This window comes from Perissodus microlepis, chromosome 15 (assembly GCF_051167445.1).
Source record: "Perissodus microlepis isolate ML-2025 ecotype Zambia chromosome 15, ASM5116744v1, whole genome shotgun sequence".
Classification (NCBI taxonomy): Eukaryota; Metazoa; Chordata; class Actinopteri; order Cichliformes; family Cichlidae; genus Perissodus; species Perissodus microlepis.
Genome location: NC_140475.1, coordinates 22,529,954 through 22,552,257, shown reverse-complemented (window position 1 = coordinate 22,552,257; position 22,304 = coordinate 22,529,954). Strand labels below are relative to the sequence as shown.

At 42.4% G+C, this 22,304-nt stretch overlaps 1 protein-coding gene across 4 annotated transcripts in view; it reads right to left on the bottom strand.

Annotated features, from left to right (window-relative positions):
- hivep2a (HIVEP zinc finger 2a) overlaps positions 1–22,304 on the bottom strand; it is a 124,967-nt gene that overhangs the window by 18,265 nt on the left and 84,398 nt on the right. For 3 of the 4 annotated variants that reach the window (XM_084952884.1, XM_084952886.1, XM_084952885.1), the window contains 6 exons: positions 5,158–5,230; positions 3,747–5,047; positions 1,561–3,440; positions 1,185–1,445; positions 394–559; positions 97–190 (listed from right to left, as the gene is read on the bottom strand). In XM_084952884.1, coding sequence (XP_084809010.1) covers positions 97–190; positions 394–559; positions 1,185–1,445; positions 1,561–3,440; positions 3,747–4,704 — 3,359 coding nt within the window. In that variant the 5' untranslated portion in view covers positions 4,705–5,047; positions 5,158–5,230. Of the gene's footprint in view, positions 1–96; positions 191–393; positions 560–1,184; positions 1,446–1,560; positions 3,441–3,746; positions 5,048–5,157; positions 5,231–5,411; positions 5,512–22,304 lie in introns of those variants that run through there. The other variant, XM_084952887.1, reaches the window with a different exon arrangement.

Here is a 22,304-nt window from a genome sequence, read left to right as displayed (position 1 = left end):
CATTGCGTTATTTTACACAGTTTCCCAGATGTTTTTGAAGCAGGGCTGTACTATTATTATTTTAGGTTATTTCTCTGTAAGTATATTTTGTCTGACCTGCTATAGAGAGGTTCCTCTGGAAGGCTGTCTTCGCTGACACTCTGTTGGAGAATATGCTGGTGGTGCTGTTGATGTTGGTGAGGTCCTATATCTGTGCATAAAATGCATACATTTGAAAAGGATACTCATTTTACAAAAGTAAGCTATAATAGCAGAATGCAATCCATGCACGGTAGGATGTGGGTAGTTTATTGAGTCCAGAAATTTTTCAATAAAAGTTTGGGAAAGTATGATGAAAAAAGTATAAGACAAAAAAATGTATAGATAACATACTAAGATGAATGTAAAGCTTACCAGCACCAGTCCCAGTTCTCTTGGTTCTGCTGACTGCTTCGCTGCTGCTGTGAGGGGATCCTGCTGGACCAGGCCATCCGCCATGCTCCAAACTCTCCTGTTTGATTGACGTTTCTGCGCCCCCTGGCTCCTGGGTAACTGCCTCTGGATAAACACTCAGTGAAGCCTGCCAAATGCAGAGAAGTGTGGAAGGAAAGTGGTTTAGCTTTAATAAAATTATATTTGGTTAGCTTGACTAAGGATACCATATAAACCTTAATATAGTGCATGATAACATTGTGATTGCATTGTATTGAGATGATAATGGCGGTATAGCATGGCATCATTAGGATGTCTTTGAATGAGGCTGAAGGGGGTGTTAAAATACTAAATTATTTTGTAGTGCCTTCATCCTTAATAAGCTCCTAGTCCTCTTCTTCCATCTAGCTCAGAGTTTTTAAATGTTCAGTTGAAGAAGTTGCAAGGTTGTTTTGAATAACAAAGCAAGCATACTGTGGTCATTAAGTCAAGCTTAGCTACAATCTGGGTAGCCCAGCTAATCACAAGACTAGCTCACATTAGCTCACATTATTCTATGCATCCAATTTGCAATCCCAGAAAGGGTGAGCTATTTAAGTTCTTTTTAGCCAGTCCTCTCTTGCTCTGTATCTGCAAGCTTCTTTGAAACCACCTTTACTCCAGCTCTTTCATTCCATGCATTGTCACTGACAACTTCTGTGTTCTCTTTCTGAGGTATACAAATGACACACGGCCAAATTCATCTAAATATAAGTTAATCGTTTATACGCTACCTGTCTAACAAGATATCCACGCCGACGTTCCTTCATTGCAGAAGCACTGGAGTACAGTTCTCCCTGTCTTGAGGTTGACAAGCTTCCATAGTCAAAGGATTTACTGCGCATTTCAGGCAACTCCATAGGCAGCGTGCATGGTGCCTGTTCTGATGAAGACCTCCTCATTTCCCTCTGCTGGTGGTGGCTAGAATAACCACTGCCTGGCACAGTCAGAAACTCTGATTGCTTTGGTCCACCACCAGATACTGAAGAATCATCCTTTACAGAAACAAAGAGACAAAGTTTCCACTTTGTTCAGGATGCAAACCTCTCAGTGAAGACCTTACTATAAAAGAGACGTAAATGCACTTGAAATTACTAAAAAATGGGGTACCTGTTTTGTTGGTGAGACAGACTTGAGACCTTCATCTCTGTCAAATGACATGGAAAGGGAAGAGGAGTGGGACAAGTTACTCTCTTGACTGGGACTACGAGAAAGGCTGGTGCAGGTCGATTCAAAGCTTGATTCTCCAGATGAGTGTTCCATGTCTGCTAGGCGGAGCCTCTTCTTCTTGGGTGGGAGCTTTTCTGATGGCATTTGGGATAGTGTGTCGCTTCTCTGTGGCAACTGAAACTCCTCGACATGCTGCTGCTTCTCCAGCTCCTTGGTCATTGGAGCGTCTGTGTCCTTATCAGGCTTGTCTGGCTCCTCTGTCACCCTGATTTCAGGAACCTGGATGTTTGGTTGTCTGACTAGTTTGGGTGGGATATGATAAGGCTGTCCAGGTGAGGCTGCAGCTGATGATGATGAAAGGGAGGCCAAGTCACTGTCACTTTGTGGCTGCTGCTCCATGCTCTCTGTCCTCAGAAGGGTGGATTCAGGACTTAGAGCATCTTCAAAGATCTCTGTGTCAGACTGCTCAGAGTACTGAGTACATGGAGCTTTATCTGAAGGCTGATATGCTGGCTGTTCAAAAGACTCTGACTTGTCGAAGGAATTTGGACGGCTGAGAGAGTTGGTGTGCTGGATAACTGATATGACATTCCCAGCTGTTTTTCTGCCCTCAGAGTCAGTAAATAGTGCAATGTCCTCAGAGCACATGCTGGCACAGGTGTCAAAGCTGTCAGACTGACTGTGTGCACTATGAAGGGAACCTTTACCTGTTGGGGTGGCTCTGGACCCATCAAAACTACCTTGTTTAAAGTCATAGTCCCCTATCATTTCCACTGAACCACTACAGCTACTGTCGCAGTGTCCAGGGCTGTCCTCATCATCCCCAACACTCTTTTCTTTCCTCCTTTTTCTTGTGGCTATTTCTGACATACTAACTTTAGTACCATAACTAAAGGCAACATGTTCTGGAACTCCTGGGCCACGTTCACCAATCTTCATACCCAGAGACGAAGTTAAATTCTTAGGTAAGTGTCCAAAGCCCTCGGCCTCTCCTACGTGGGCTTCATTGGTTGAATTTTCAAATGCACTCTGTCTTGTGAGCCTACGATGGCCTGGCGGGTAAAACACATCATCTGTCACAACATTGTCAAAGGATTGGCTACCCCGTATCCCTTGGGGAACACTGAGGTTAGGAGGGGTGGAAGTTGGCATGGAGTTACTCCTAATAAGATGCCCAGAATCTGATGGAGGCTCTAGAAGTCCTGTACTGCTTTGACATGGCCCAGTTGGATACTGCTTTGGATCTTCTGAGATTCCTACATCTCCTCTAAAAGAGATATGATCCTCAGCTATCTTCCCTATTTCCAGAATAGCACCAGGTTGCTTCAGGGTAGTCAAGCTAGTGGGGTCTGCCCCTGCCATGCCTACTGTTATAGAGTGTCTTGACCTGGAGCTTGGTCGGTAGTACCAAGTTCGACCGAACATAATCTCCTCGTACGTCTTGACGTTGGTATTTGGAGGGCTGATCTGCTGCTCTGCGCTCTCAGAGCGTGAAAAGTAGCCAGAGTCTGTGCTGCCTTTGCTGTGAGGACTGAGGAGGTTAAGTGACTGGGACATGGCAAGGTCAGTGTCCTGTCCTTTTTTGTCACTTAGCCTCAGGGCCAAACGTTGCTTGATGGTTGGGGAGTCATCCAGGGAACGTGCTCTTCCACCAGCCTTTGATGCTAACATGTGGTGTGACACTTTTATGTCATGAAAGGGGGGGCACTCCATCCCTGTGGAGGGGACTCCCCCAGGCTTGGGAACGATAAGAATAGGCACTTTCATAGATCCAATGGGTAGCTCTTCAGGTGAATCTGCATATGCTGGTTCGGCACCACCTTTATAGTGGGAAAAATGAAGATGATACAGATTACAACCATTCACAGTAAACAAAATACATGCAGAGTTTATATCACTGTAGCTGAACTGCGTAACAGCATTATTGTAAACCAATACATTTCTATTTTGGATCATTGTAAACATACCCATAACAAATAGTATTTTAAGCATCAAAAGATGTTCATAGATATAAAGAACTAGCTACGTGTTAAGAAGGGGTTTCTATGAACCAAAACTGTTTTGACTCTTTGGGAAAATTCTACTGAAATTTTTTTTTTTTTAAGTGTCTTATAGAAGAAAATAACCTGTATTCTTGTCAGCTTCAAAGGAGATCTGCAGGGTTGGACTGTCTTTGTCTGTTAGCATGGTGGTGGGCTCCACGCCTTCCTCATCCGTGTCGGTACTCTGCTCTCCATCTGAATGGACCTCAGCCTCACCCACTGGTGATGCCTGGTCCATGTCCCCACTACGGGCCACAGCTAGCTCTGAAAATGGTACGAGTCCAGCTTTGATGGCATGAGCATGGGACTTGCGATGCTTGTAAAGGTTGCTCTTGGTTTTGAAAGAAAAGCCACAGGGTACACAAGGGTATGGCCTCTCTCCAGTATGTGAGCGGATGTGCTTCTTCAAGACACTGGGCTTGGCGCACGCTCGACCACAGTAGTGGCAGATGTACTTGCCAGGCTTTTTTGGCTTTTGCTCTTTTTTGCCATAGGCCTCCTCTCCGGGCTCCGGGCCTGACTGAGAATACTGTCCAAAGGAGCTGGGTAAACTAGGAGATTTGTGCCGAGGGAACCTCCCTGCACCAGCCCCATGTGGGTGAGTGTGTCCTGGGTGTCCTGGGAATAGGTCATCCGAGGGCAACTGGCCAGCAAATGGCCAGGCATGAGGCTCTAGGCCTGGCTGTGGTTTGGCTCCTGAGAGAAACCGTTCAGATTGAGGATGTTGAGGGTATGGCTGACCAAGTTGGTAAGGATATCCCCTGTGGAACCCCTGAGCAAAGGGGCCTTGTGGGTCTTGAGATGGCGGGCCTCCTATGGCCCCAACTGCAGATGGTCCAGATAGCAGCTTTCCAGAATTCCCTGTGATTGGGTACTTCTGCTGGGGTGCTGATCCTCCAGGAGCCTCCAGGTCAGCAAAAGTGCTTCGTTTGGTGTTTGCAGAAGGCTCTGACGCCCATTTTCTTTGTAGAGGTACCTTCTCCCTTGTAAGTTCCTTGTTTGGACATTTTTGCCCTGTCGCAGGTGATTCACGAGCCTCCATTTTCTTGAAGCTCTCCGTGGTTTAGAAGAGGGAGAGAAGAGGGGATGGCAGGGAAGGGTAGGTCTTTGAGGGTTACAAGGTCCCGAAACTACCAGGCATGATAGCGGAACCTTTGCTGGCTGCCAACAAGTTCACAGAAACATAAAATATCCATCCATTTCTCAGAAAGACTGATTATAGAGTCAAGCTGGAAACAGGAATTATCAAGTGGAGCAGAAAGAGGAGCTTCAGTGGATAACATCAGAGAGGTTTCTCTCCTTCTGCCATTTTGTAAAAACACGAACGCTGCTCTCTGTTGTTCTTCTGTCCAGTTCATCTAAGAGCAGAAGAAACCTTGAGTGACCTGCAGAGGGACAGAAAAAGAAAAGAAGAAGCACATGGAGAACATTTTAGGCAAATACTGTAGTCAACAATTGTAATAAACTGTGTTTAACAACATACTCAATTACTAACTTTTCTTGAGGGAAGGGTGCTTGTAGATCCTTTTTCTGTAGCTTCAAGTCCTTCAGTTTTCTCACCAAAAGACCTAAAGCAAAGCAAAAGAGAGAAAAGGCTAATTAGTGTTGTGTACAAAAATCATCCAACAATACAGTAATCAGATACACAGATGGTAAATAACCTTTAGTCTGACATCACCCTTATAACATAAGTCGGATTGGTGTTGATGTGACATTTTTTGCTGATAAATTCAGCACGCTACCACATACTTTGTTGTGCAGAGACGACTCACTAAGTTGTCAAGTACATGCCTGATGTGCGAATATAAATGTCATTGATTGCTCAGTTAGTTTCTTCACACTGGATTCCATCTGTGCTTGTTGCCTTTTTTCACTCCTTTCTCCTCCCTCCTCCTTCCACTCAGTGAGTCACCGATGAAAAGCAAACCCACACTGTTCCTAAAGAGACACAAAGGCTTATAAATAGCGCTGTGGAAGTGACGTCGGAGTGTCATAATATGTGTAGGCGTCCAAAAAGGCCAAGTCGAAGAGCAGCAATCAGCACTAGCACCTTTTCTTCCTCTCTGGGTTACATCTAACTTGGTATGCACTTGGTTGAAAAGCAATCACGAGAATGCTCACAGATACGCAGAAACAAAAGAAGACACACACAGATGTAGACAGAGTGCTTGCAGGCACTGTAACTGCACTGCAAAACTGCAGTAGACAGTGTATATGTGTGTGTTTCCGTTGTTTAACGTTTCTTAACCACACCAACACCTGACAGCAGAAGGGGCACAGAGCCACAGAGCACACATAAACATGCATGCTGAAGTTGCATTTTTGCTTTGTATTTCCTCATCTCAGAGTTTAAACAACTTCCCTCACACTCTGATTGCGACAGAAACACACACACACACCCACACTGTGGCCTCAGTGCTGGTAAGCAGGGCTCAGTGACGTTTGTGTCTGGGGGCCCAACGTGAGACCTATAAATAGCACCGGAGGAAAACATGTTTTATTCTTAGCAGCAAGAACGTTAAATTTAAGCTAACTTGTGTTTTTCACATGTACTCCCCAAACCCCTACGCCCACTCAGAAAGACAGACAAACAAATACCAGAAACATTATCTCAACCTTGGGTCATATCTTCGTGTTTTCCATGGTGTTAAGAGTGAAAGAATGTGGAAGAAAACTCCAGTTGGGCAACAATGGGGATTCAATTGAGTTTAGCTAGCATTATAATCCGGTGATGCTGATTGGTTAGCATTATGGTCAGCTGACACAAATGCAGCCAAAGGCAGACAATCTTGGTGATTACTACAGGGGAAGTATGGTACTAATAATAGTCAAGGCAAGGCACAGCTTTTTTTTAAGACCTTTCACAGTGTGAATCCAGTAATGTGAATGGCATAATTCCCCTATGTTGAAACACTCCAGTATCAATGAGTCATGGCTCATGTGTCCTTTGATGCCTGTAGCACACATCGGATGTGCCAGTGTGCACAGCAGCAGAGGATGTGCCAAAGAGGAAAGTGGATTAACGTCAGTTCTGGGTTAAACACGAGTCCAGAGTGAGTTGAGATTAAAAGTTTGATTTAGCTGTCAAAACAGCTTGGTCACTGAATATACAGAATATAACTCTACACATGAGGATAATGGTCCAAGATCCTGTTCAAAGTAACCAGAAAACCTTTGATTACTTAAACATTCATAAAAGCTGACATGACAAGAAATTCCCGGGCCAGCTTTTATTATTATATAGTTTGTAGGAGCTGGATTGGCTTGAGACTTCCTGTTCCATCCTGCGGTCATGTTTTATAAATGCACATACATTTTCAAGAGCAATACGAGGTAATTTCACCCTCAGACCATATCTGGTGATTTTGAGACAGCTTTTCAAAACTGTGATCTCTCATTTTCTGGACCCATCCACACGTCTTTCCTTTTTGGTTATTCAATAGGACTTTAACTGAAAGCAGAACACTTTGGTTTACAAAAAAGTTGCCCTTGTCTACAGATTCTTTAATATTCATATGCAAATATGTGGTTTGTAATTATCAGAGGTGTTTCCTGCCTTAGGCTTTCCACGTATGAGCAAGGAAGGGCACGGAGGTCACAGAACAGAGCTGCACCATCATTAAATATTGGAGATAGACCATTTTTGACTGAAGGGTTTCTGTGTTCCCTCTTAAGCCCATTGGGAACCATACTGATGTCCTTTATTATTCTTTTGACCTAGCAATATACCTTTACACAATTTCTACTACTTTGTGTGGCTTTTTGAAGAGATCTTTTAAAAGCACCCAAGATGACTTCAACTCAGTGAATGTTTCACAATCCTATCCTAAAAAGCCACATATGGCTTCCTTAAAAATCATCTCTAATAAAAAAAAGAAAAAAAAAATCACTTGACTTCTACTGTAGCTCTTGTTGCCATTTGGAGGTCTCATATGGATGAACCTGCCAGTTGCAGCTGTAGTAGCTGCTGTCACGCACACGTCAACATCCATCAGAATTCAACTCACACCCCACAAATAAACCAGCGGGGAAAATGACCTTTCAGCTTACATGGTTAACTTGGCTTAACTTCCCTTCAACCTTATGCAAGGTGACTGGTTTTGTAATGAAAGTTTTGAATGGTCACAATCTGCTGTGTGAGTGGGAGCCTGTAGTGAATGGCTTACATAAAGCTTTATTCATACATTCACCGACACAACCTGCCCCAGTTCCTGTGCGTAGGAGAGACATAGCTACTGGCGCTGCTTGTGTGTGTATGAGCGTGGGAAGTATACGTGCCAGTTGTGCGTGCGTGTGTGTGTGTGTGTGTGTGGGCTGGCAAAGGGCATGACGAGACACCCAAGTTGTAGGTAGGTCAAAACTAAGTACATTCAGATGCTACACTCAGAGGTAAAAATAGTAGAAGTGATACACACTCAAACACTTGTAAAAAGTGATCTATCAAAATGCCCCAAATAAACACAGTTACTTAACATAAAGGAGCAGAGATCAGCTCTGCTTTCATAGACATGGAAATAGATCTAGGCAGTGTTTTATACCCACGGCATGCTTTACTTGGAACAACACTCTCGATCTAAGTTTTTACGTTTGTGTGTAGGCAAACTGAATGGTCCTCTTTTCAGTAAGCATGATAATGCTTAGGGTTAGGGTCCAACCAAAACACATTTCACACAACATTAAACACAACACTTAAAGACAGTTTTAAGCACACTACATGTGCTGTTTGTATGAATGCAGAAACCTCCACGAATTTACTGAAAACGTGTTCAGGTGTTTACTCAATAATAAAGAATTTGGAGCTTTAAAATATCTATATGAAGGTTAACACATGTATTGATGAAACCTGTTATATTTTTGCTTGTGTTATATAAGATCTACAAAACCCACCTGCTGTTCAAATCTTTTGTTTGTGAAATGCAGCCAATCAGAAGCTATAGTAAAAGGAGAGGAGCTAACATGTTAGTGGATGAGCTGAAGGGCTGCACCCAAGCCCGGTATAAGGAATAAATAAGGATTAAGTGAACTGCATCAAATGGCATAACGCTGTACAATGCCATGAATAAGTGCATCCAGCTAAAACAACATAGTTGGATCCTCAGAGACATTTTCAAAGAGCAACATGGAAACATGAAGGGGGAAGGTCATTATTAGGAGGTATGAGGGGGTGTTGTTGGCTAGAGTCAATTTCAGATCATGGTCCGTGTTCAGTTTGTCCTTGTCGCACTTTGATTCTTACTTTCGCTCTTCTTGATTTAAGGTACCTGGTTAGCTTGTGGTTCTGGAATTAGATTAGTCTCCTTTCTCAGTGTCAGCTATGCGTCCTGAAGAATTAGACTTAAAGGTACTCAGTGTGTTTAAAAGTGATGACAAGCAGTCTATAGAGTGTACGAGGAGCTGAAAGTGAAACTCCTCTCACCGTTGCCTTCACCCAGACCTTGTTTGAACTGGCAGTTTTACCCTGGACATGAAACTTGGCAGCTTTTCAGCAGTTTGTTGAATCCATCCTCTAGCTTTGTCCTGCTGGGATCTTTCCAACACACCTGCCCTTTAAAACTCAGGAATTCAAAAGGATATTGCAACTACTTCTCAATATCCCAGTTTCCTTGTACAGGAATGCCCTCAGACCTCTTGACAGACTGCTTTACAAAATAGAAGTTCGATGGAAACTAATTAAATAAACATGTTGATATAAATTAAGCAACAAGAGATTCAAGAGAATTCATGTGCTTGCAGGTATGTACAAGTAGACTCATACGCACATATGCCCAAACCCTGGAGGTATGAACACTGTGTGGGCACTAACCATGCAGTAAGAACAAAAAGCTGTGTGTGTGTGTGTGTGTGTGTGTGTGTGCTGCTCTGTGAAGTGTGTGGGAGGCTGTTCAATCCTGAGGGCTGAAGGCACTTTCTCTCTCTCTCCCTTTCTCTTTCACTCGATTTCATCCGACTTATTGGGAAGACAGTTGGGAATAATGTTGCCAAAACGACAAGATAATAGATCAACATTTGTACAAATCCCTTCCCTCCTTGAATCATTATGAGAGTATGCATGCATCACTAACACACCCACACGCACGCTCACCAGTAATCCCTCTCCTACAGTGTCTTGTTCAGATATGCAGTAGATAAGCCTCTCATTTACTTTCAGTGAAAGAAACAGTTGAGGACAGAGCTCTGTGCGCGTGTGTCTGTGTGTTTGCGCGCGTGTACATGTGGCTAGTTATTCTTAAATTGGCCCGCTAGGGTGCTGCATACCAACTCAAATGGTTGGAATTCCTGTGACAAAAAAACAGAGAGAAAGCAAATTTGCGAGCGTTTGTCTTGCCCTGTCTGTCACTCATTGCATAATATATTTGTAAAAAAGACACGAGCAGAATACAAATTAGATCCCCGTTCCATATTTGATACTCTATGATTAAGACTAAAAGGATAAAGAGGGAGAACACATGACAAAGATGCAGGGAGGGTGCAAGGAAACAGAAAGGGAACAATCATACAGGACACAAATGAGGAAACAGGTATGGATTATAGGATAAAGAAGGAACAAAGCCACTGATGAGGACTCAGATAAGGGAACAATAATACATAAGGAAATAAGAAAGTAGGGATCCAGTTGGAGAATGGATACTTATGGGTATTAACTTACAGGAGAGAGAACAGGAACACAAAAGATGGAACAATTAATGCTCGTTAAGAAAAGAAAGGGGAATTTATAAAGGAAAAAAAAGATAAAGACGTGAACAATCATAAGGGATCCAAGGTAGAGGTAGAGAGAGAAGGAACAAGGATGTAAAAGGCAGGTGGAGGATTTTGGGAAGAATACACAATGAACAGAAAGAGGACAAAGAAAAGGGAACATGCACCCAAGAATATAGATGGACGGTATAAGCCCATAATGTAGAGAGTAAACGAGGAGAGTTTAGGAGAGAAAAACCGTTTGAGAAGAGGAAAAAAGACCAAAAGAGCAGGAGAAAGGGCACAAATTATAGGAAGGTTACACAAAGAGTGAGGACAAAGCTCAAGGACATCAAGGAGGGGGAAAAGCACTTGTCAAGAAAACCGAGACCTTGCTGAGATGTGGAAACCAAGAAAGGAGAAAAAGAACAAGGATGCAATGGGAACGGGACAAAGTGGAAAGACTAAGGACTCGCTTGCGGGAATAAAGATGAAGGAGAGGTGAGGAAACAAAAACGAAAAGCACTCAGGTGAAGTTAAAGGCTAAGAGTGAAGAAGACTAAATGAGGAGTCTAAAGTAGAACAAAGGTGAGGAAACAAATCTAAGGAAAGGAGACAAGGCAAAACATCAGTAAAAGAGCACACAATGACAAGCCAAAAAAGGGGGATAGAGAAGGTATTTAAGGTTAAGGTTTAAATTGAAAGATTTAGGAGTTTGAGAATAAGTACTCACAAGAGTAATCAAGGAGAGTGCAACAGGACAGAGGTGAGGAAATAAACACTACAGAAAGGTAACAAGCATAGAAACTGGGGAACTAGGCCACAGCAGAGACAATTCAGGTGAGGTAATGGTATGTTTACAAATGGAACGTAGCTGGTGAGGAAGAGGGTCATGCAAGCTGGTGTCAGATGCCTTTACTCTACTAACACACACACACACACACACACACACACACACAGTTATATGTATACCAAATAGATGCATGCATGGACTGATCACACACAAAGCCTGGGTTCGAGTTTCTGAGCAGCAGCCGAAGTGTTCTGGTGCTTTGGGTGGTCAGAGGCTAAGTAAATTATTTAAACATGTTACTAATGGTTTCCATTCAGTGATTAACAACTTTATACAGCCAAAGAGAGAGAGAGGGGTGGGGTGGGGTTGGAGGGAGAAGGGCCGGTTGAGGGCAGCTGGCAGTGCGTTTGTTTTTTGGCTCTGCTCTGTTTGGCCCCAACTGGACTGAAACCACACACACCTCCAATAAAACTCTACCTTTGTTTTACCTGGAGGGACACAGAAGTTACTGGAACAATAAGTTGGACTGCTGAGAGAGTGTGTGTACACCCATGCCTGTGTGTGTGTGTGTGTGTGTGTGTACTGTTAGAGTGCACCAGGAGCTGGTTCATTTACTGGCATAATAACTAGGTGTTTTATCTGCCCTTCAACCATCTGTAGATGTAAATTGTGCCAATAAGGGCTGAAATATCCACAACATCTACTACTACTTAAATCCATTCTAAAGTAAGCTGAATGAATATGATTTGTGCAGTGTGTCCTAGCCCAGTATCCTAAGACTGTCATTCTCATTGGAAGAAGAAAAAAGACACACTTCAAGCATGAATGACAACACAGGGCTCTACCTTCGCCAAGCCCAGTGAGCTGTAATATACCTCTTCTTGGAATTAGATTCAGAGATAATGTGGTTGGATTCAGGAAAAGTCATCACTGTCATTGTGTTACAGTCATCAACTGATAATTGAACCAGGCAGAAACAGGAAACGAATGCCTGCTGACCCATCCATCCACCCCAGTGACCACAGTGCCCAGGTCAGATTGGTGTAATCACCCACAACTCTCACCTGTCACCCGATTCCAATTCTCTCTTTTGGACTTTTAGGGTTTTTAGTTCCCTAAATGTATATCACCCTAAAAGAAATGCCCCCACAATATTTCCGTTTGCAAAGACATTTCCAAGAAAGCACAATTTGATGCTAATTATGAGTCAAAAAAAGATGAAATTAAATTTTAAATCAATTTTTTACAAGAATTGAAGACAGCAGTGCAGTCCATAAAGATTAGTATAATCTGGACAAAATGTGAAGAAAGGGAGTTATGTCTGAGAGAAAACATCCTTTTATATTTCTGGGTGAAAACAAAAGTGGCGTATGTGTGAACCACAGCAGCGCGCTGACTGCAGGTTGCTGCAAAGTTAAATTTAAAGCACTTTAAGACATCTCTGTGCCAGGCCAAATAAAATCTGTGGCCAATTTCACCCCCTGCCAAAAGTTTTATAAATAAAAAATTCACTTTCTCAGCAGTTATATTACAATACCTGCTTTCTTACATTAGGCCAGGTAAAAGTTTTACACAACTCCGTGTCGAAAATTAAAAAGCCATGTGTGAATTATGATGTTTGCACAAGGCTTACGTCTTAATGGAAATTAGAAACATCACCTTCCTTCTACACACTTACTGTGCCCTTGAGCAGGGCTTTTGAGCTCAAGCTGGTCCAGTGAAGGCCAACAGCAGGAGTCTGTGGTTTCACCAGGATGTTCCCAGCATGAAATAAGTGAAATGAAGTTTAGCAGAAGAGGAACACATGCAGCTCTACCTACTGACAGAAAAATCCAGGTCTTAGGAAGGGAACTGTAACACTTTCTCCATCCCAACTACCCTTCAAAATGTCTCCTTGACTTCTATTTCTGTTTTTCACTTTCTACATTTCCCAAAGAGCTTTGACAGCCTCAAAAGAGAGTGCCTGAGCTGGTGCTGTCACCTCTGGGTTATACGTGTAGGTGGTCAGAGAGCTTTTCAGGTAAAATACACTCAGACTTTTTCCTAACCCATCCTGTCTTTTACTGCAGCTGCACCGAATTCTGGTCTATTTTCTGCTCTTGTGGGTGCAAAATTCAACCTTCCTGCCTCTTTAACAAAACATTTCTTCTTTTGAGAACGTTGAGTGGCACCACAAGCAGGTAACTCGAAAAAGAAGCGCTCGCTGTTCGATTCAGAGGGACTGACGCCAAAATGTGGGCAATAAGCTGCCAAAAGCAGGTCCTCATTCTTTAAAAGAAGGCAGATGGAATAATAAAAGAAGCAATAAAAAACAAGCATTTACATCGTCGCAAATAAAAATGTACAAGCGCATTGAGCGCGAGAAAAGTTATAAACAGCAATGAGATTCAGTTTATAAGATCAACCGCAGATATATAAACTGTATACGAAAGATATACACCACATAAACCTGCAATTCTTCTAATGGACAGCATTTGTTTGAAAAGTCAGACACTATAAAGGCCTATGAGAAAATGCCCGTGACCCCAGTCCCTGGTTTCATGATGTTCATTTAAATTATAGTTACATTTTGAGTGAAATAAATTAGGTTGTGGCTATATTGTGATTTACAGATCACTATGGTAGTGACAATCACAAGGAAGCCGTAGCGCTGACCCCTTTGACTCTAGATGGAGACCAATTAAATGAACCAAAAATTAACAACTGAGGCCATAAATGTATTTGAAAAAACTCGAGAGAGCTGAAAGGTCATTTTCCAAAAGACTTCTGCATAGTAAGTCTTTGTGGCGCGGGTGTGGTCTCTGGCCCGCTGCAGAGGAGGGGTGGCACGGTGAGCTCCCGAGGCGGCGCAGAGGCGGAGCTGAACAGGTGTTTGGGACGAGTGACTGATTGTGACTCTTCTTATGTATCAGTGACAGTCGAGGAAGGGAGCGGAGTGACTACTGAGCGGGAGTGTCTGTGTCCCGTGCGCTTAAGCCGAAACCACGGCTATAATAAAATAAGTGTGTGTCACTATACCCACGGTGTGTGTGCGTGTGTTGGGGTCTGACGTCACAGTCTTCTTTTTGAAACCTTAGTCGTCACCCCCTGCTGGTTATTGAAGATTTAAGAGCATATCTTTTGTCCTGTCTTCCTTCTCTCCCCCCAACTGGTCAGGGGAGATGGTCGCCCCTCCCTGAGCTTGGTTTTGCTGGAGGCTTCTTCCTGTTAAAAGGGGGTTTTTACTTCCCACTGTCGCCAAAGTGCTTGCTCATAAGGGGTCATATGATTGTTGGGTTTTTCTCTGTATGCATTATTGTAGGGTCTACAATATTATAAAGTGCCTTGAGGTGACTGTTGTAGTGATTTGGCGCTGCATAAATAAATTGAATTAAGGCGCTTCTGCACTGACCTTACTTTTCAGTGTGGACTGGCTGTGTCTAAATACCAAAAACTTGGCAGATACTTAATTTTTCGTAAAATCTTTCAAGTTGCTTCATCCATACAGCAAATTACAACAGATACAACACATTTGGGAGCTTTGACAGGTGAAAAAATGCTGCAATTTTATCTAAATAAAGAATTGGCATGATAAACACTTGTTCATGTTCACTGTTGTCCAATCATGTCACCTCATCAACGAACACAGTCACTGTACCAACAAGGTTTCTGTGTAATTTCATGTAAAGTGATACAAAACAGAATTTCCTTTGTCATTTCCTGGTCTGAATTCGCACTTCCACCGAGACTTAGCATTACAAAGTAGATTTTTAGGGTTAACACTGACTTGAAATGACTAAGAATGGGGTATTATGATTGGCCACAGAGGCAGATGAAGACATAGATTCATTTCTGACACAAAAATAATAGCACCGAAAACTGATTATTTTATCTCCAGAGTGCAAAACTATCATCATTGTTTTGTCAGCCAAGCACTCATGTTGCCCACCGTTCATGTTTGAGGCAGCCGTGTTTGGTTTTAATTTAGTGCTGTCAATCATCAGGTCGGCAGATGCACTGCTGGATTTGAAAGAGAAAAACAGAGAGAAGAGGCTCTCCAGAAATGACTGAAATTAAATCTAAAAGAGTGTGAGAGAGATGAATCAAATGAACTCAATTTGAACTGTGATGCACAACAAACACGCACGCATGCACATGCACACACACACTTGAGCAGGCGGCTTGTAGACAGTGATTTACAGCAGGTAGGAAGTCATTATGCTACTGAATATTTCTCTCAGAAAAAAAAATCTGAAAATATGTGTGTACAAGTGTGTGTGTGGGCCCAGAATAGAGTAAATGTGTGGGAGGTGGCAGCACAGGCAGGTTTGCAGAGACAGGATGAGGGTGTATGTGCGTGTGTGCGTGCGTGTGTGTGTGTGTGTGTGTGTGTGTGTGTGTGTGTGTGTGTGTGTGTGGGAGGAGGAAGTTTTTGGTGTGCCAAGGTTATAGTTTTGCTGCTGCTGAATTACAGTTATAAAAGCTTCTGTTACACAACGGAAAATACTCCAAACTTATCACTGCTCTGTGACGGAGAAGAAATCTAACTTTATCTTCTAATGCTAGATATAGATATAGATATACAAGGACTGGAATGAACAAAATGATGCATACATTTTTATGTACCCACATGATCTCTAAGAATATTACAGAAAGTACAGAGGATTTTTCTCATCATTATTATTATTTATGTCAGAAGTTAGGACAAATCCTCTGACAACTTGAATTCTCATTAAGTGAGAAAAACATCAACCTGTCACATCAGTAAAACGCTGCTGACATAATTGATGCATCATTACGGCCTTGATGCACATAATGATGCATCAAGGCTGAATCTGCGTGCTTTACTCTTTAGTCTTGATACCAGTAAGACTGAAGAATGCAAGACATTTACTCATAATGCAGTATTTTCTTACTTTGCTTTATGCTTCTTTAAGTAACGAGTCTACAGTACCAGCAGTGTAGAAATGCTGAATGACTTATGAATCTAAACTCAACCAAAAATGGGGTTTAAAAACAGACATGAGAAACACAAAATTTGGGCGACATGATAGGCGGAGCGGTTGGGGTCCCCTGAGCATCTGATCCCTGCTTCCAGCTGGCCGGACAGTATGCTGAATGTCATTGTCCTTTTCTCTAGCCTGCTTAACTGTCTTCATCGAATTGTTAAGGAACAGCTAAAAAGCCAGTGCAGTATAGAAATGCTGTTTAATTTACAAATTTAAGAAAATACACAAAAATTAAATGATGAAGAAGGAAATATGTTTTTTTAAAGAAAATATTTCTGGCGCTCAAATGAAAAGAAAGCACCGCAAGCTCATAAAGTCCAAGGGGAAAACAATACGAGGGTATTTGTATGTTTTCCTACACACGGATTCTTCTTCCAGGCTCGCTGGTGGAGTAAATACATGTGAAAACTGTGTGTGAGCCTGCCAGTGTGAAACATGTGAATCAATGATTGCTTTATGGTGTTGTATATGTACACACGAAATTATATGTTTTCAGTCTGAAAGTCCTGAGCGGTGAGGTCACTCTCTGGTCTGCTTCAGCGCTGTCCAATGTCCACATGTGTGTATGTGGTTTCAGCTTTGAAAGACATGCACAGAGAGACCACTACCATATTAGTCCTGGAAAAGAACCTTCCGTGTCAAATCAAATGACATCAAGTTTGGCTTTTCTCTCACAAATTACATTTTCTTACTACTGTATAACCAAAGGCCGATCTACTTGACTTCTCAAATTGTTTTCTAATTTAGTCCCATTTGTTTGCCGTTACCTCTGTTTGCTCTTAACATCCACCATCTGTTTCAAATTAAAATGTTTCTGGCTGCTTACTGGGGATACTCCCCACCCTTCGCTGGGAAGCTTTAATTGTGAAACCCTTAAGGAAGTGTTGGGTTTTATTAAGAAAGCATGCTCAAAAGCATGGCAAACACTAACAGAAAGACAGGAGGTGGAGCGGGAGGTGGCAGAGCTGAAGATGTTAAGATTTTTATTGGGAGTGACGAGGACGGACAAAATTAGAAATGAGTACATCAGAGGGACAGCTCAAATTGAGCAGTGTGTGACAAAGGTAGAGAGGCGAGGCTGAAATGGTTTGGACATGTGGATAGGAGGAATTGTGGACAAAAGGTGTTGAATACAGAGCTACAACGCAGGAGGAAAAGAGGAAGACCACAGAGAAGATTAGTGGATGCAGTGAAGAAGAACATATAGCGAATAATGCAAGGAAGAGAGTGAGATGGAGGCAAATGATTTGCTTTGGTGACCCCTAAAGGGAGAAGAAGCCTGAAAGCATCACCGATCAGAGTTTATTAAAGTGCATTAATAAACATGTGAGGACAAGCTTCTTGTTTAGAATTAAACACTGATTTACACAGTGGGAGCTATGAAAATGTGTGTCATTGCAAAGACTGGGGTTTGGTAATTGGCAATTTTGGTTTTCCATATTTTTCCCCCAAATGCTGAACCCATCTGTTAAAATCATAAATTTTAGTCGAAACAGACTGTATATAAAAGATGTTCCAAAAAAACCAGCACCACCACAAACACGGCTGACTGATCCGGTTCTGTGACTTGAACTAGCAGAGTTGACCGATATGAGCGCGTGTCAGTCAAATCAGTTAATTCTGCCAAACTTTGAGCCCTAATGAAATTTAAAAAGGGGCCTTACATGCAGTTTAGCATGTTCAGTTATAACTGAAGGGGGAAATTAGCTATTGGGACCAAAACTGCATATCTGGATGCCAGGGTGTAAACTGTTAATTGCTGCCGTAAAGCAGAACATTTTAACATCGGGGTCTATGGGGACTGACTTGCTTTTGGAGCCAACCTCAAGAAACTTCTTTCTTGAATTGGCTTCATTTTTCAGGCCTGGAGGCTTTTTCTTGGGCGGAACTTTCTCTGTTAAATAATGTTCATTTCGAATTTGGAAACAGTGGGAGCCAAAACCACATGGCCCATTTAGTAACTGTCCTGGAGGTATCAGATGTATTAAGTTCGTTAGCGGATCAAGAATCTGCAGAGCTACATGAGAAGTACTCATGACAACTTGGCGAACTTCGTCTGTTAGGCTAGATTGTGTGATTAAATCAAAAGATCCCGAACAGCTACTAAGCAATGATTACATTTTGTCAGCTCTTCAGTTTAGTATTTTTCTTTATTTATTCTGTTCTCATGCTGCTCAATATATTGCAGTGTACAATTACTGAGCCACAGTGATTCTGAAGAGGTAACAAGAGTTTACACACACACACACACACACACACACACACACACACACACACACACACCCTGTGGTTAACATGGGAAAGATAATGTGACACAGCATCAATTCAGGCTGTTAAAGAATTCCGTGTTCCATGTTCAGGCTCCTGGCTCACGCTCAAACATACAGTATATGCACTGTACCTACAGAGTTTTCTTTTCCGACACAGCGGTTCTTCCACAGCTGTGGCTGTTTGACCAACATGTTTCCATTTAACAGAGAAAGCAAAAAAGAGAGATGGCGAAAAAGATGGAGGAGAGAGAGGAGGGGGGGCAAAAGAGACAGAGGGGAGGGGGGTGAAGAGGTGAGGAGGGGAAAAACAGGCGTCCTGTTGGTGTAAATTGCCAGTGGAAAAGAGAAGGCAGTCATATTTTCCACAGGGCTGCTGGGCAAGCCTTGAAACTATTACTGAGTTAGCCACATGCATGTGTGTATGTGCGTGCACGTGTGCATGCATGTGTGTAGCTTCATTACATTTTCCACAACAGTTTGCAAAATGCACTAGGAAGCGAGATGGACAGAGGAAGAGGTAGTTAAGATTTTTTCAGGGATGGACATCTTCTCATGGTTTGTTAAAGGTTCTTCTGTAACCCAGCAACAGCCAATAAGGAGCGTAAAGTTACACAGAGAAATTATACCGTGTTGGAGGTTGGTGGAAGCACTGCCATATTTCTTGAACATGACAGAAATCCAGGGTTGTCATCTGGCCCCTGAGTTACCCGTCAGATGGGCAATGCTACCCGGTTTGTCTGAACCACTTTAAATCTCCTCCTGGAGAAATGCTTTAAGTGCACAGTCCACAGTCAAAAAGTTGTTGAGGATGACGGCACGTCTCTTTTTGCTAAACCACAAGTCCAGAAAGTGAGATTTTGGTGAGTCCAAACTTGGCCAAAGCAGCATTAAAAATAGGTATGTCACATTAGCTTGATACTTGATTCTATTGTTTTGATGTTTAAATACAGCAAATCCTGTTTTCTCCTTTTGAACCAACGCCTCTGCTTGAAAGACAAAATTGCATGGTCATCAAGTGACAAAAGTCTGACTCAGTCAGGAGGCTCCATCTGGGGCTGAAAAATGAACCCAATGTGGAAGTGCCCCAAACTGCAGTTCCTCAAGTAGCTGACACTGGCCACAGAAACACTCCCGTGTTAAAATGCGTATCAAACATGTTAAGAAAAAAAAGTTCTGTTCTAGCTTAAGGCCACTTTGACTGACTACGCAGAAAGCTGTGGCCGCTCGCTGTCTGCTATGCTAAAACCCTGTGAACTGGAGCTCTTGACAGTGACTGTGGTGTTGGTGCCATTTGGGGCAATGGAGGAAATTATTTGATGAATATCATTATTATAATAAGTAATACATCTATGCAGTTATTTATACTAACAGCCCATTTAGCGGGACGTTGCTCCACTTTTGGGGAATTTGGTTTAATTTTATACTTTATACTTATTCTATACTTTACTTTCTATATAAAAGGACACCATGCCCAATTAAATGGGAGCACTGAGGCAATGCTTAACCCTGCTGTTGCAGCAGTACAAAAAACCCAAAAAACATAAGACTTCTGCACAGTTGCTATCGGTCTGAATCGTGTGTGAGTTTGTGGCATGTTTCGAGGTTTAAGAGTCGCAGAATGCACAAAGAAGACACAAACTACAAACCACCAAAGCTACTGCAGGAGATGCAGGAAATGAAAATGTAACCCAAGTAACCAAAGAGCAAGAGCACTAGTGTATCTGAAGAAATGCAATCAGAGTTGAAATTAATGACTAATTGTTTAAAGTCTAAACAGTTCAAATGTTTAATGAGATGGATCATTCAAACAATTAGCTATCCTAAAGCCGTTTTAACCAAAAGCTTGGCCTTAGTTCTTCTCCATGAGATGTAGTCTAATAGGATTTTTAAGCCTATTTTCCAGTTTAACCAAATTTACTTTTGGCTCACTTCGGTAACGTAGGTACAAGTAGGGATGGGTTCAATTCACGGTTTTGAGTTCAAATTCCAGTTTCAGATTTGGGTCAGTGTTTTTGTTTAATGTGTGGCGGACCACCAGGTGGCTCCACTCACACCCAAGTTGAAGGGAAGTGCTGGGGTGGAGATTTTGGCGCTTACTATATGTGAGGTTCTGAGAGTCAGTTAATAAAGTTGGAGTGAGACACTGAGACCTCTCCTGTCGTTATTACATACCTCCACAACAGGTTTCAGTTTCACGCCCTTGTAGACCTCTATTGGAGACCAGGGCAGCGTGTCAGAGTAGCTAACACTCTGATCTCCTTGATCTGGAATTTCATTTATACTTGAATCATCTCCGAGCTGACCTGAAGCCATACCAAAACAATCGCTCCTCTTTCCTGGTTGATGTATATTTAGCCGTGATGCCTGCAGCTGCACCCGCAGAGATGTTTGTGACGCAAACTGCAGAACCTCCGCACACTAGCAGCTATTGTAGGAGCCCTTCTTCATGCATTCATGTTGAATTAGCAGCGTGCACAGTGGCAGCCGTTGTACAAGTCGGTGTGTTTTATGTAACTTGCCTTTAGAGATCCGTGAGTCTTTGAATGAAAAGATGCATCAATGCTCTGCTGCTTCCAGAGTGGGAGCTTCCAGCCCACAACAACTCTGTAAATGTTTGACTCAAGACTATTCCTGGTGTGTGTTTGCGCATATGGGCATGATGCTCACACTTATGTAAGTGTCTTTCATCTGCATCCCTCTTCCCCACTCCACTCTCCTCCCCTTGTTGTTTTCAGTCCCCTCTTCTCTCCCAACTCAACGCTTCCTTCGATTTTCTGCTGCCTTGTTTATGCATCTCTCTCCTCTTTCAGCCTTCTTTTCCTTTTCATTCACCCCCCTCCTCTGCTCTCCTCTCGTTAAAAAAAGCCTGCAGGCAGGTTTTAGCAGCACCTATAATGCTGAGTTAGTTTTACTCTCAGGAACCAAGTGTCATCCTGGAGGCCATTTTTCACTGTGTTACATCAGAATCTGCAATCCAAACCTTGCAACATCACCAATAATAGAACTCCTACTATGTAGGGCAGATAATTACCAAAACTTTCAGTCACACACTTCAGAAACCAAGTGGGATGCACTCAGGGCTTTTGTTACCCTCATTTATGTCAGGAAGGCAGACAAAGAGTATTCCAGCGCAACTACTTTTCTGGCTCCGGGCATTGGGAGTTGCCCATTGTGGTGGGCAATAAAATATGTATATTATGGAAACAACACCTTGTACTTGAATGAAGGAACATGCAGTCCTGCAAGAACTGTTGTACTCTACAAAAAGAAGACTAGTATTACTCAGAATTGCAGCCTAGACTTAGAGTAAGTGCTTTTTGATAATCGCAGTCTTTTTCTCAGGCATTCACTGTAAATCTTAACCTTTCATGCATTCATCTCAGTGCCTCTGCGGCATCAAAAGTATCTTTGGACTATCTACTGGAGAATGTAATTTTTAAAAGAATGGGGTTAATTTCCTAAACTTGTGAGTTGCCAGTGATTTAGCAACAGATTATTTTAACAACCTCCAATTACAGGAGGTTCATCTTGTAGCTACAAAACAAGCACATTTTAACCTTTTACCACCCACCAGGGTCAACAGTGAACCACTTAGGGCTAAGGTTTGAGTTAGGCTGAATGTTTGGTGAATGCTATAACAGACATACTTTCAGAAAGTTGAGGATGTCACCGTTCAAACTTGGACCCCAAAGATCTTCTGTAGCTAATAAGATTTCTTTATGGGTATCCCAAAAACGTGAAAATTCCATATGCTCCAGGCACAGATTTGAAGGTAACACTAACCTACCCGCTCTAATTGCAATACAGTAATGATAATAATATATCAATATTAGCTTGGGGACACATCTCTAGGCTTGAGCAACACATTGGATGAGAGTGTCCAATGATAATGGCTGAAACTCAGAAAACTGATCTA